This window comes from Podarcis vaucheri, assembly GCF_965113315.1.
Source record: "Podarcis vaucheri genome assembly, chromosome: 2".
In the NCBI taxonomy this organism is placed as follows: Eukaryota; Metazoa; Chordata; class Lepidosauria; order Squamata; family Lacertidae; genus Podarcis; species Podarcis vaucheri.
Window position 1 is genome coordinate 109,986,304 of NC_138760.1, and position 15,182 is coordinate 110,001,485.

Here is a 15,182-nt window from a genome sequence, read left to right on the forward strand (position 1 = left end):
ATGGGGAAAGGGAGAATGCAGAAAAAAGCAAAGGTTTACAAAGCCTTAGGTACAAAAATGGAGATTTAAAACAGGGTTGTTGTTGTTTAAAAAAAGAATTACTTTGCCTCCCTTAAAGCCACCTGAAACAGAAAAGTTAGGAATATGACAGACTTTCAGATGTCAGCAGTGGGGGGGGGGCCTCTCTCTTGTGTATACTCTGCATCTATGTTGAATGAGAAAAATAGTAAGAAATTGTAAAACAGGCAGTATTTGGGTATCATTCATATTTTGTTGTCTTTCTTTATTCTAGGATGATAACGACAGTGAATTTATACAAGAGGATCCGACCAGCCCCTCATTATTAGGGTCATCTGAACTTGCAGTTTTCAAAGAGATCCCACTCCAGAGGACATGCAGAAGTCCAGAAAACTGCACAAACAAAGAATATGCAAAACACACCAGTGAGGAACTGTCGCCAATGACAGAAGATTCAGTTGTGATGGCAGGAAAGGCAGATAACATCCAAAGAAACCTGTTGCCGACTTCCTGCTTGTCCCCAACAGGAAGCATGCCTGAGCCCAGGAAGGAAGCATCTTTTGTATCAAAGGGCACATCAACCAGTCCATTAAGAACTTCCATCAGCAGAAAATCCCTCAAAGAAATCCCACAGGAGAATTCAAATCTGATAGTCCAAATTCCTGTAAGTGTTTTGGAGCATGGAGAAAGTATTAAGGTTTTCTATCTATATTATTTGAATAAGAGGGCATTGCAGGTTCTGTGCATCCCTGCATGTCCACTTTGCACCTAGTGATGCGAACTTGGTTTCATATATTTGAACTCAGTACGGGGCAGTGACCAAAAAAAGAGCATGATAAATCTGTAAAGCAAAGATAATAACAAATCAAGGTCACAAAGGAGCAGTCAAAATTCATGGCAGGTAGGGCTATCAATAGCAACTGAATAACAGTACAGTCCTAAAAATGTCTTCTTCTTGGACTTACTCCCATGTAAGTGGGCTTAGGATTTCCATCTAAGATCAAGAATGAACAGCATAAGCCATAGACAGCATGTGGCCTGTGAAGCATTTTACTGTATATCCAGATGCGGGTTTAAGTTGCTTGTCCATAGGCTGCCAAATCAAATTCAAAAAATGTTACGCAAATATATTGAAGATAGAAAATACAGAGACAAAGTTTCTCTGAAACTATTGTGCTTTTAAAAATCTCTCATGATTTGTCAATCCACATGTCAAGATTTGTCAAGGACTGATTTAAGTTTAGAACATTTGGAGGTAATTTTTTAAAAAATCTTTTGAATGAGTGCAATCTGTCCAATTGTAGTTTGACATTTGTTACAAAGATGACAGTGAGAGAAGAATGTGGGTAGAAGAACTAATGAATACCAATTGGCCAATAATAAATATAGCTTGTAAATCAAGACTGGGGGTATAAACGCCTAGGAAAAGCTCACTGGAACAGCTGAAGAAACAAACAAAATTGTTTAGTTTCAAGAAAGTTATGAAAGTATCTCAGGTTTTTGCTTTATCTCTTAGCTGGAGTCTTCCGGAGTCAGAATCAATCCAAATAAATATCCCTAAGATCTTGGGGACTCTTCTGTGCCATTGCAGCTTTTGGAACTGTGATGATTGAAAAGGGGATGTTGAGTGGGTGGTTATATGCCCTGCTGTCCTTGGTGAGCATGAAGGAAAAGCCATTCACCATCTGATTGAATGCCATCTGATTCTTGGCTGGGAATAAATTCCTCTTCAGCTCATGGATTAGTGGCAGGCCCAGAAAGGATTTTTTGGCACTTGACTTGTATGAGCCACTTGGGACTGTCTGCTCTGAAAGGACCATCATGTAACACATTTTGCAGTTGTGCTAAGGGGAATGTATTTTTGGTGAGCCTGTGAAGGTTGGACCCGATAGACTACCTGGTCCATTGCACGTGCAGTGAAAATATGCAGATTAAGTCAGTGGCTCACTCATGTAGGTTCCCCCTATCCTCCGTTGCCTTCATTGATGAAAATCATGACTGAACAGGTTTGTTACTTTATAGTCTGGGCAGCAGACTCACTAGCATGGTTCTTTTTTCCTTAATGTGAACTAGGGGCCAATTTATGTCCCTGTCAATTCTGCAAGTCTCAGTCGCAATAAGAAAGGAGAAGAGAGAAGAGTGGACTGAATGCACCTCCATATGTTGTTGTTCTGCAACTCCCACCATCCCTGACCATTGACCACTCTAGCCGGGGTAGATGGAAGTTGTGGTCCAATGTCATTTGGAGGAGGCACCGTGTTGGCTGCCTCTGACCTAGTGAGCTTGCCATGGGCTGCTGCTCATATGTATGGAGGGCACTGCACTGGCCTGGGAAGTCTGATGATCCAAATCAGTGCCAGCACTTTTGTTCTTATTTTTCAGTTGTACTCTTCTGATTAATTAGCCTTCCAGTTGCTACCATAGTGGGTGTTCCGGGAGGGGGGGATAATATGACTCAAAATTTTCATTACAAACGGTGGTAGCTCAGACTTCCAAGCAGGGCAAGTTTATTGTAATCACTGGCAAACTTTTGAAGTCTGTGAATTACCAATGCAGGTTCAGTTTAGAAGACTGAAGTCCTGGAGAGGAAAATTGACAGATTTTCAATAGCAATCTGCAGGCGAACTCGTGAGATCATTAGTCTCTACACTTCATAGTGTCGCTGCAGCCATCCAGAAAAATAATAAATGACATGATTGAAGGCTAACAGTAAGGTAGTGTCATATACCAAATCCCCAGGCTATTTTGGGGACTATACTCATGCCCATCAAATTGATTCTTCTCCCTCATGTGGTTTTACTCCCTTCCCCACTGTGTACTCTCGTTACAGCAACAGTTATGCAAGAACAAATTAGTCCACTGCAAATAAGGTGAAAATACTTTGTACCTTTTTTAACAGTTAAGATTTCCTCACTCAATTTATGTGCTAAATAGTCTGCTATGAATAGAGTTTTGAAATGGAATGTGTGTTGTGTTAGAGGTGGCCGCTCTTAAACTGTCAGATTCTTCTGACATTTTTTGGACAGTTAAATGTCTTGCTGTGCAGCATATACAATTTTACTGTAATGTCTCTTGACTCTTCAGATTCATTTCTAGTGGACTGTATTTGTTTAATGCATGCAAGCCCAGTCACTAACTGTACTAATTGTAGACACAGACTCTGTTCTGTGACTTCTGCCACTGCTTCCCTCTTGACCAGGGATGTGGCCCTCCAGAGGTGATTGGATTCCCATCAGTCAACATAAATTTTATGAAATAAATTCATGAAAATAAAAAGACAGGATTCAAAATTGAAAATGCTACTTGGCACGCTAACCAATTTGCAGAACATACCAATAATCATAATATTTCATAAAGTGGTTGTGTCGCCTGAACCGTGGCTCTGGGCTGGAATTGATGTAGACAAACTGAATAGCGGAGACACGAACAATACTAAGTCTGCATAGTGCAACAGTAGGCTTGGCACTGAGATGGGGCTTATCATACCATCCCTGCTTTACAAAGTGCTTCATAACTCAGGGCTCAGGATCACACTGCCAGGGGTCTGTGGTCTGCCTTGTTTGGTCAGAAGAGGAAATTGGGGTGGGCTGGAACTGTTACCTGAGTGAGACAACAATGGACCTATGTACACCTAACCCTAACTCTTGTAGCCCGGAGTGTAGAAAGCAATGAGAAGCAGCACACCTGAGAGGTCCACCCAATAGATCCGTCCCCTGGTGGCCTGTGGAAAAAAGGAAGCCTTTACCCAAAAGCATGTTCATTTCAGACAGTCCTAGGAGATGATAGTGGACTGGATCGAAGCAGGCAGAAAGAAGCCAGTTTTAAAGGGACAGCAGCTTCTTTTGTCAGGGATGGAGTGTAGCTGACTTCAAGAGCCAACAGTGATACAAGTTCTTAATTTATAAAAGTTTCTTTCCTTTTCCACCTTGAGGAGATACTTCATTTGCTACAGGTGACCACCAGGCAAGTTGCAGTTTACAAGCTTGTGATAACTCCTCTTCCATTCCCTCCTTTCTCAGAGCAAGGCAAAAGGATGGTGCAGATACGGCCTAATGTGTAGGGGTTTCATGTCAAAGGAATTTTTGCAGTGGAAACTTGGTGTGAAGAAGTCTGCTAATCCCCACATGTATATGACTAGTGAAAAAATGCTCAAACAACTCTTAATGAAATTGATTTGCTAACTACTTAGTAAACTTTAAGGACCTGCATGCTTGCAATGTTTTATTCATGTTTTAATAGAGTTCTCTATTATTAAGTTCAAATATTTTTTAATTAAGAAAGAAGTGCAGCCCTCTGGGTAATATTGCAACCAAGTAGATAGCTGGTAATTAAACTTTTCCGCACGTATAACTAAATTTAAACAATTGTGGATAAATCATTTGAACCTAAGAGAATGCAAATGTCATTATGTGCATCTCTAAACTGGAAAAAATGGCTTTTTATAACAGGTTTTGTCAATCCGTTGAATGTTTTAAAAGCTTAATAAAAATGCTTCTTATCGTATGGAGAGGATATACAGAAAGACAAGATAAGCTTTTAATTGCCAGCCGAAGTGTTGCATTAAGAAGAATCTTGGGAGCCGTGTGAAATTACTTTTTGCATGAAAAACCCCTTTGAGAATAAAAAGGAACTTCAGTTTGAAATCCGTTTTAGGAAATCCCCATTTAAATATCACCAAACACAAAGGGGCTGTAGAGCACCAGGGCTGTATTTCAGACCAAGGAGAGCATTTTCAGGGATCAAGTTGGTAGGTCACATTCTCAGGATTGTGACCTAACAAAGCATTTCTACTTTCCTTTAAACCTGCAGTATTACAAAGTATTCCTAGGAGGTAGCCCTTAAGAGGTAATCTCAGATGTCAGATGACAACCCTGTGCCTGAGAGGAATCTAAATAAAGGTCAACATTACCCATCTTCCTCTTGTGCAGCTGGTCTTTTGATTACAGCATGCTTTCTAGCTGTCCTGTTCACCGTTGCCCATGCAGACACTGTACATTTTACCAAGAAAAAAAAGGGGGGCATTTATTTATTTTGCCAAGAAGAATAATGTTCACAGCAGATATTTTGAGAAAATGTATGGTGAGATCTTGTCCAATGCAAAGCACAAAATCTTGGAAGTTTGGTTTTCTCGCTTTCCAGTAGTTTTTATTGTTTAAAGGAGGCGCTGCTCAGACTGGGTCTTGCACTGCCTCCCGTCATTTGCAGCTGGTGACTGTGCAGCTTCCAAGTCTCCTTGATTCCTGGCTGCTGGTGACAGCCAGGTGACCTCCGGCCAGATCCAGTTCCCTACCCAAATTTATAATTACATGGTTGCACCACTGGCAGTCGTGGGGAGCTATTGCATTAGATTCTGTGTGCACCTGGTCTTTGCTTGTAGCATACTGAGCTCCAGGTTGTATATGTTGATTTGGCGGTGGAGAGGGGGATAAAGAGGCAGGTTGTCTTATCTTGTTTTGAAGCATGGAATTAGACTAGTTGGGGTGTCTTTCGACTCCATAGCTTCTATTAAACATGATAGATCTCCTCTCCTCTCTGTATAGGGTTGGTTTTTCTGATGACTCAGAAGCCGCTGAGGTGGGGTAGCCTCCCACTCCCCAATGGGAAGGGACCCTGTACACTGTTTTTAGCCTAGCTAGCATCACTACCCTAACAAATTTACACAGAAAGGAGCACTGAGCCCATGATAAGAGCAGTCAGCTGTCAAACACTCCCCTCCCCAACACACCTTTGCAGAGGAGGAGGTTACAACAACTGGAGGGTCTCCAGCTCCTTTATGGTATGGCTGCCAAGAGTCTGGCCTCAAATGCAGAAAGGTTGATGCACGGCTACTTGCTTGCTGTGTTGATCAAAACTACACTTTCAGTAAATCTGGTTTATTCCCAGGTGTCAAGGAAAGGGCAGTAGCTTGCTTCATTAAAGTCTAGACCTTACAGAACATAAATATTCCATGGGGAAAACTGCTAATCCTTGTACAAAATTCAGAAAGGGCCTTAAGACATGCAATTAACCAAAAAGCAAAAGGACCTGCAAAATAATACGCCACTGACTTAAAACTTTTTTGTGTACAAATCAATGCTGCAATCATTTCTTGGCCACTTCAAATCATAGAAGAATGAACCCTGGCCAGCGTGCAACAAGCATATATTTTCCCCTCTCTCAGGCATATATTTTCCCCTCTCTCAAAGTACAATGTTCACACCATTCTTTAAATTTCAATATTGTGATTAAAAGTCTTGAGTGCACATTGCTATTTGTGATCAAAAAGGCTCACAGTGTGTGCTAACGTTTGGACTGTTAAAGAACAGAGAACAACATGAGGAATTTCTAAGTTCCTCCCTGTCCCTCAGTTCTTTCAGCCTACTCTTTTTTGCAATATAAAGGAACGCTAATTATTGGTTCTAAGTGAATATATAGAGAGAGAGAAAGAGAGGAAAGTTGTGGTCCAAGCTGGGGGTTCATTTTGAAAGAATGTTCATGATTGACTCTCAGGTTGGGTAAATGGACCAGGCTTATTTGAATTGTCAAATGCAAAAGGCTTAAGTACACACCCACTAAAAAAAGGTTTCAAAATGGATTGTGTGTTTTTTCAAGCATGCCCAAGGGAGGCTTGGAGACTTTGTCTTTCTGAATGTGTAGAAGGTAGCTAGAATGTAATAGGTATTACTGAAATCCAAGTAATAAATTAACATTATGAAAGAACTGGCACATGTGGTGGACAGTTGATTGAGTTGTTGTTGTTGTTGTTCAAGCAACTGAGGGGGCAGTAAGTTTATTTTAAAAGCCTTTTTCAAGATTGAGCTGCCAGTGAATAACAACTAGTTATCAACACTAATAAGCCATGATGTTCAGGGTAGATGTAATTTGGCCTAGAAGCATTCAACACTTTGGCATGATTTTCTATGTACCCTGGTGGGGGGGCTGAAGCTGCTGAAAAGGGAATGGATTTCTGTTGCCATCATGAGCCATAAGTGCAGTCTAGGGTGTTAAAAGGCGAATTGCTGGCCACTTTCTTTGAAAGAGTTTTTGCACCAATTTAAAAGCCATATTCCATTTGTTATTGTGAGTGCAATAGGGCAAAGAGAGCACTCAGATGTTCAGTGAAACCCCTGGGCCGATGATGATGATGATGATATATATCCTATCTTTTTCCGTGATGGGAATCAAGGCGGCTTACAGTTAAAATAAGAACTGCTGAAAAACATTTTTAAACCATCATTAAAAATCAATGAAACGTTAATAGAATTAAAACTACATACGTGCATAAAATAGATTAAAACCATACCAAAAATTACAATAAAAACAGCGTGGCACCAGCCCTTTCATTAAAAGCAATCAGTTCCCAAAAGCCTGTTGGAAGAAGAAAATCTTCACCTGCCAGCGGAAGGACAAGGAGGGAGCCAGTCTAGCTTTTCTAGGGAGGGAGTTCCAAAGATTGGGAGCAGCCACCAAGAAGGTCCCCTCCAGCATCCCTACCAAGCATGCCTGTGAGGATGGAGGGACTGAGAGAAGGGCCTCCCCTGAAGATCTCAAAACTCAGACAGGTTTTTATGACTATCTTTCAGATGGCTTGGACCTAAGCCATGTAGGGCTTTATAGGTGATAACAAGCACTTTGAATTGTGTCCGGAAACAGATGGGTAGCCAATAGAGCTGTTGTACCAAGGGAGTAGTATTCTCCCTATTGCCATACCATCTGTATAAAATGCAGGTAGAAAGTTTTCCTTATCATTTGAAGCAAACAGGATAGCGCCTGCTTGCATAATTTCTGCGTGAACACCAGACCCCTTCAGAGCTTGGGAATAGATCTGTAGGTACCTGCAGTTCCCAGAAAGCTTTTATGCAGAGTGGCTGCAGCTATATGTGCTTGTTGTTGTTGTTGTTTAGTCGTTTAGTCGTGTCCGGCTCTTCGTGACCCCATGGACCAGAGCACGCCAGGCACTCCTGTCTTCCACTGCCTCCCGCAGTTTGGTCAAACTACCTGACACTTAATGAAATTGAGATTCTGCATTTCTGTGAATTTATCAGACTTAATTCTGTTTTGAGAACTTACTGTTTCACTGGCTCTCATCAGGAAAAAGGGTGCTAGAGAGGGCTTGTGTGAGGAAAAGACTATTGTGAAAGCTAGCAGCTTGCTTTCTCTGGTTGTCTAGGCAACACAGAAGGAAGTTGCCCTCTGTTGACAAGTGCATGCAACTTCACTGATTCTAAACCATGACATTTGCTTGGGAGTAAATCGCATTGGATTCAGTGGGATTTACTTCTGAGTAATTGCAGGGGGTTTGACTACATGACCCATGGGGTCTCTTCCAACTCTATGATTCTGTGAATAATAGCTCTTGGTTCAGATCTTGGCCATCACCACAGTGTTCCCCTTTTTCCTTTTTTAAAAAACAAATGAAAGAATTCCTCAGACCCTTAGCTGAGATTACACATGGGCTGAAGCAGATATTTTAATAAGTAAATGCTAATGTGTAGAACATTTACAGTTTCACTCAGCATGTGCATATTACTTTTCATTTCTTCAGCTCGGGATTTAGTTCTAAATAAACCTACTTGGGGAGCAGTGTTGTGGGAGCTCACAGTAGAATCTTAGTCATGTAATAAACAACGCGCCCACTACTGACTTGTGTTGGTGACAAACTTTGATTTAACTTTGCCTCCATGCCAGGAGTTAATAGTGCAATCCTTCAGAATTTACTTAGAAATAAGTCCTATTGAGTTTGGTGGTTATTTCAGGTAAACAAGTGTAGAGCTTTAGCCCAAACTTGGAAGTCTTACAACATCAAAACATGTTCTGTCTTGAAGCCATAGTCCTCTCAATTCTCCCCCCCCATAGAAATAAATATGAGAATAGATAAATAAATAAATAAACTTAGGTGAATCCACCTTCCAACTGATGATCTGGTTTAATTTAATTCATTGGATTATAGTAATTAACGAACCTTGCAGTGTTTGCAATCTATCCTAGTTCAATTAGTTTTCTCATCTCTTATACTCATTTATACAGTATTAATCAAACATTCCTGGCAGCTTTATACACCATGCAAGTCTCAAAACAACTAGAATACAAGCTGTCCCACATAGCTGTATTTTTATTCAATGTCCTTTCTGTTAAGTTGTCGATGCAGTTATTATCCATAGCAGAAGCTGGTGTGTATATTAATGAACGCTTTCCCCTGCTTCCCTTGCAAGAAATATTGGATCTTTTCAACTGCTGTAGGAGAGTGTGCATGTCTTCTCCATAGTGACAGAGGCGTAGGAAGGTCAGGTGGTACCTGGTGCGGAAAATTTCTTGTCACCCCCACACACTTTGATTCATTTTTATTTTTTTGCCTGCAGAAATGGTTTTACGTTATTTCATATTTTCTTACAAAATAATAATAATAAACTTTTATTTATATCCCACCCTCCCCGGCCAAAGTCGGGCTCAGGGTGGCTGACATCAGATACATAACATTGGTATAAAATCAAACAATAATTAAATCACCTCCTAAAAACATGTCAAAATCAAATTAAAATCTAATTAGATGGCTTTCCGCAAGGTTAGGGTTGGGAACAGTAAATGTTCCAGTGAATTGAAATTTCAGCCTTCACGACATAGGAAAACGGCCAAGTAAACAGCTGTTTTCGTGGAGGAGGGTCAAGATATTAACTGATATGCATGAAATTTCATATATAGCTATATAATCCCTAGTGTAGTAAGATAAGACCTTTGGAGCAGACATTTTCCAAAAGAAAAGTTTTTTATGAACTGCCCTAGTAGGGCAGCAATTGTTTCTTGATAATTTGTCACACACCCCTTCCTACGCCCCTGCATAGTGATTCCTTCCAGTACCACCCTCACGTTTCATTTCAATACAATTCATAGGAGTATGACTGGAGGAACTACCAGCCGAGCAACATGAGTGCTTCTGAACTGCAGATGTTGGCTAGTATGAAAAGGCAACAGAATGAAGAGCTAGAAGATAATGGACCTTCACATGGGTTGAGTGCATCTCAGATAGACAACTGTAATATCAGCATCAGTGCAAGCAGTGATGACACAACCACCTGGAACTCATGTCTCCCAGCGGTAAGCTTGAGCATGCCTTCTGTATGTTCTCCTGGTGGAGGCCCTAGTTCTTCTGGGCTCATTTAAAGGTTTGTGTCGGCTTGAGAAGGTTCCTAAATTCTATAGATCCTGGAAGTATATAAACATTTTTTTCTATACCTTTATGTTCTTTTAGGGTTCTACCTTTAAGCGATGTCCACATAGATGCTCATGGCTCATGAGTGAACTCTGCAGCAATGCATTACTGATAACACTTTCCGATAGTGGCAGTTAAGGTTCTTAGGAGAGTTTCAAACATACTCAAGAGGCCTTCCATGGAGTAATAATAGGCAGGGTGCAGCTACAGCATCTGTGGCAGATGGCTCTGTTTAAATGCCTCCAGCAACAACCACAAAAACCCATCAACTCCTAAGGCAGTCAGTCACACTGAGGAACAGCTAAGGGAGCTGGGCATGTTTAGCCTGGAGAAGAGGAGGTTAAGGGGTGATATGATAGCCATGTTCAAATATATAAAATGATGTCATATAGAGGAGGGAGAAAGGTTGTTTTCTGCTGCTCCAGAGAAGCGGACACGGAGCAATGGATCCAAACTACAAGAAAGAAGATTCCACCTAAACATTAGGAAGAACTTCCTGACAGTAAGAGCTGTTCGACAGTGGAATTTGATGCCAAGGAGTGTGGTGGAGTCTCCTTCTTTGGAGGTCTTTAAGCAGAGGCTTAACAACCATATGTCAGGAGTACTCTGATGGTGTTTCCTGCTTGGCAGGGAGTTGGACTCGATGCCCCTTGTGGTCTATTCCAACTCTATGATTCTATGAACAGCTCTAACCATTAGGCTGTTTTCTCCTAAAGTTTGGCCAAAATCTGTCTTCCTGCAGTTGCCACCCAGAGCTTCTGTTTCTGCACTCTGGATAACTCTATTCCATTGGCTGTCGTCACTGAAGAGAGATGCTTCTGAAACAACTCAAAGCTACTGCTAGAATGACGTGGGACCTGTCTTTCTGAATATGAATGTATATTGAGATACATGCTGTCTATTCCTGAGCATGTTTTCTCAGCACCCCTCTATGTTCAATGGGCCTTACTCCTAAGTGTGTCTAAAGAACAGGTCGAACTATTAGACCATCAAGCCCAAATATAGCTTACCATGACTGGCGGAGGTTCTTAAGAGAGTGAGACAAAAGGTCTTTCCCATCACCTGCTAGCTTGATCCTCTTAACTGGAGGTTTAAAGTATTGAACCTGAGATCTTCTGCATACAATGTATGTGCTGTTATTGCTGAGCTTTGTTTTTGCTCCAAAAGGATTTCAGTATTACTCTATATCATTCCTCAAAAGCAAGCGATCGGAGTAGAAATCCTTTATTTTTGCAAAGTGGGCGGAGAACCATAAGCTACCTTTTAAGCTGAAATAATTTTTTCAGGCTAGAAAGATAAGGTTTGAATATTTGTCTTTTCCTTGAGGGAGGGGACAATTACAACATTTATGTTGACTTGAAAATGTCCTAATGTTCAGTATAATACATACTTTAAAAATACTATATTACAGAGGGAAGAATGGCACTCATTTTTTATATCCAAAAATCCATGGTGTTTCAAAAATGCTCTGCTGCCCATTGTAGTTATCATCCCTTTCCTTTATGGAAGTTATAGCCAGAATGCAGAATCTACTCAGCTCTCCAGAGGCAATTAAGAATATGTCCGCTCCAGCACCTCAGCAATTTTTTTGTATTATTTGTACTGTATGAAGCTTGAACAATCACAATCTATTGTAATAAGATGCTCTACTTCCTTTGGAAGGAAGGAAGCAGTTTTGTTACGAAATAGCCATTTACTGCTTTGCCCTTAAGCACCACCCATGCCACTCACCAGACATCACATCCTTCTCTGCCAGCTTTTTTAGTTCCATGATGTGATCCTGAACATGCTGCATATAAGTTTAGTCTCACAGCAACTACAGAAACTTAAGTCTGTGTTAGATGGATAAAACAGCCTAGTCCAGGCATAGGCAAACTCGGATTATACATGCCCATTTTAGTTTTACATAATTTTAGAACAAAAATACTCAGAATAAAATGTGTCCTGGCACTTAGCAAACTCATGTTTCTCTCTTGGTTTTTTTAAGCTTTAAGCTATAATGAATTGCTCATTTAAAAGTATAATTAGATGTAGCTGCAGCTAGTGATGAATGTTTTGTGGGTGCCTCTCTCTACAGAAAACCAGACCTCTTTATGGATTTTTCCCCTTTCTGCATTTTTACCTTGAGACCAAAATTCTGTTAAGACACTTTTCAAACAAATGAACCATTCAGAACCCAAGTAATCATTCAGTGGATTCTGATGTTGCCTATCTTTACACATTGCAACCTGTGAACTTGACTTTTGAAACTGTTTTGGTTCAGTTTAGCGGAGAGTATAAAGTTTTATGTGATGTCAAGTTGACAACGCTGGCAATTGAAATTCGTTGCTTGTCCAAACAGCCACTGAGGAAAGTACAGCTGAAAGGCAAGTTTCCTTAAGCTGTCCTTCCAACATGCTTCAGCTTTTTGCCTAGTAAAAAACCTTTCCGTATGAAAAGTTGACTCTATTATTCTTTTCCGAAGCCTGCTTGATTCCATTCTTCTTTCCAAAGTGGGCAAGTATAAATGACCATTGCTACCAATTTTTGCCATTCTGTAGATCTGCTGACTCAAGAGTTCTCCCAACCACATGTATTTTGGTGACTTCCGTAGCAATGTAAGGCAGGTAGCAAGGTAACACATCCAGACTATATCCACAATTGTACATGCATCCAGTTTGCACCTACAATTCCAGATCCATCAAGTGAAACGTTGGCAGGAGTCTGATTCCTTGTGCAAATCTCATTAACTGGATTGGGGCAGATGTTTGGCAAAGTCTGGAAGCCAAATGACAACTCTGTGTTCAGAAAATTATGCATAGAATAATAGAATTGTCAAGTTGGAAGGGACCGTGAGTATCATCTAGTTTAACCCCCTGCAACGCAGGAATCTTTTCCCCAACCTGGGGCCTGAACCCATGACCTTGAGATGAAGAGTCTCATGCTTTACTGGCTGAGCTATCCCAGTAGGACATCTCTCAACCCCACCCACAAACTCAGTCATGTTCATTCATGTGAGAGGACAGAGCGCCTATTTCTGCTAATTCCTGATGTTCAAAATCAATGAGTAATTATGAGACTGGAAATGAAATTGTGAGACCTGACAGCATAATACATATTTCTGATTACTGTCACTTTCCACTTGTGTTCTGCAACTATGAAGGCTATAGATTCTGAGGTTTGTAATATGTGACCTTCCAGACTGCCCTCTCTGGAATGAATTAAGAGTTATCTTCTGCATCAAACAAAAGGCATCTCACTGGCATCTCACCCCAGGTTAAGATTTAAGGTACATGCCCATTTTGGATGAAAACACCATGGAACTATTCACTCATTACTCATGTGAGGGCAGCGGCATGTTTTCTCTGGAATGGGGGGGGGAGCTTTTATCCCCACCCCTGACTTTGCATCTGTTTCCTTCAGCAACAACACTGTGTGTGGTTGTGTGTAAGGAAAACTTGATACACAAGCTCCTCCTTACTTGTAGACCACCGTGCAATTGGGGCACCTACACAGCCAAAATGTGCACAGTTGCTCTAAAGGGCAGGTGTGATGTTGGCAGCAGGTCTAGAAGTCATCACATGCAAATTAATCATCATTGCATGCAAATAATGCATGAATAGGGCTTGTGAGTTTTTTCCATTCTGTCTGCGATCTTGAATTTTTGCTGTTAGGCAAGGCAGATTTTGACTCATTTTTTGTTCTCTTTTACCACTCACAGCTCTAGGGCTGATGAAAAGTAAACCCCACATAAGAATTATGTTTTATACAAGTGAAGCAAAACAGCTGTGCCCCAATGTCATTTTGTATTCTGCAGTGTGCAACTGTTCTAATACGTGTGTTTAACAATGAAGGGAACTTATCAGTAAGGGGACTTATTTGTAAAGTTTTCCTTGCATTGATGATCCTGGAGAAAATTGTATTTTGTGCATTCTTCTCTTGTGTGAAACAATAAAATCTTGTCTTTTCCAATTAATCATATTTTCCCCACTGTTACTGGCTCATCAAATCTTTGCTAATTTTTTCCATATAGATTATCGGCAGCTTCTCACCAGAAAACAAGGCTTTCTGTTCTAAATATTGGCTAATTTTACATAACCTCTTTGTCCCTTGGCCTAATCTATGGCAACAGCACCACCAGAAGGCTGTTTTTTGTCTCTCATTTATCTTTGCTGCAAGTTTCAGTTCATATGCTTTGTACATTCCTGAATAATAAATACTCAGCTTTATGTATTCAATTACTTTTCCCATGTTCTTTGACCTTAGTCTTATACCAGGTTTAGCATTTTCATCTGTTATGCAGCTTGATTCTCTATTGCCCTTCTATTTGTATCTTTAGTGATATTTGGGGGTTGGGAGTAGAATTGCATCTTGGCCTGTGAAGATACCAGGATATAAGGCAAATGCATGAACAGATGCTCTCAGGCAACTTACAAAAGTGATATAATAAAAACTATACTTTCTAGCCAGTGATAGTTTACCAAGAAATGGAATGTAATAACTAGGCTGTCAGGGAAAAAATGTTGGAAGTATAAATTGTTTAGCAGCTGCTCCAAACTGTCAGTCCAAAATGAACATAATAGCTTTGAGAACTACGTATTACTCTGCTTAGCTGTCAGGTGTAATAATTTCTTTAAAGTGACTTTTAAATCTTCTTAAAATATAAAAAATTGCCTTGTTTCTAAATCAGGCTCAGAGCATTTTCCTGAAATTATGAATATTTAAAATGAGAATTGAAATGTTAAAATTGAAATCAATTATACCTAGTGTTTTGGTGCATGTGGCCAACTGATGAAAATAAAGAAATTTGCAAAAGTGCAAGTGAGAAAGAAAATGCAAATGATTGCTACGGATGAATATTAGCAAATCATAAATATACTCAGACTTTTCTCCCATCCTTCAGACCAGCATGACGTTACTTTCCTTTCATAAATACAAAATGTTGTATTACTTTCCTGACTTGGGGAGAGCACCTATATTAAGGCATGGTCATTCTACA

General features: G+C 40.4%; 1 protein-coding gene across 4 annotated transcripts in view; it reads left to right on the forward strand.

Moving 5' to 3' along the window:
• Positions 1 to 15,182, forward strand: part of CFAP20DC (CFAP20 domain containing) — a 145,263-nt gene that overhangs the window by 89,374 nt on the left and 40,707 nt on the right. For all 4 annotated transcript variants that reach the window (XM_082209626.1, XM_082209625.1, XM_082209624.1 and 1 more), the window contains 2 exons: positions 293 to 682; positions 9,886 to 10,089. In XM_082209626.1, the coding sequence (XP_082065752.1) occupies positions 293 to 682; positions 9,886 to 10,089 (594 nt within the window). The remainder of the gene's footprint in view (positions 1 to 292; positions 683 to 9,885; positions 10,090 to 15,182) is intronic.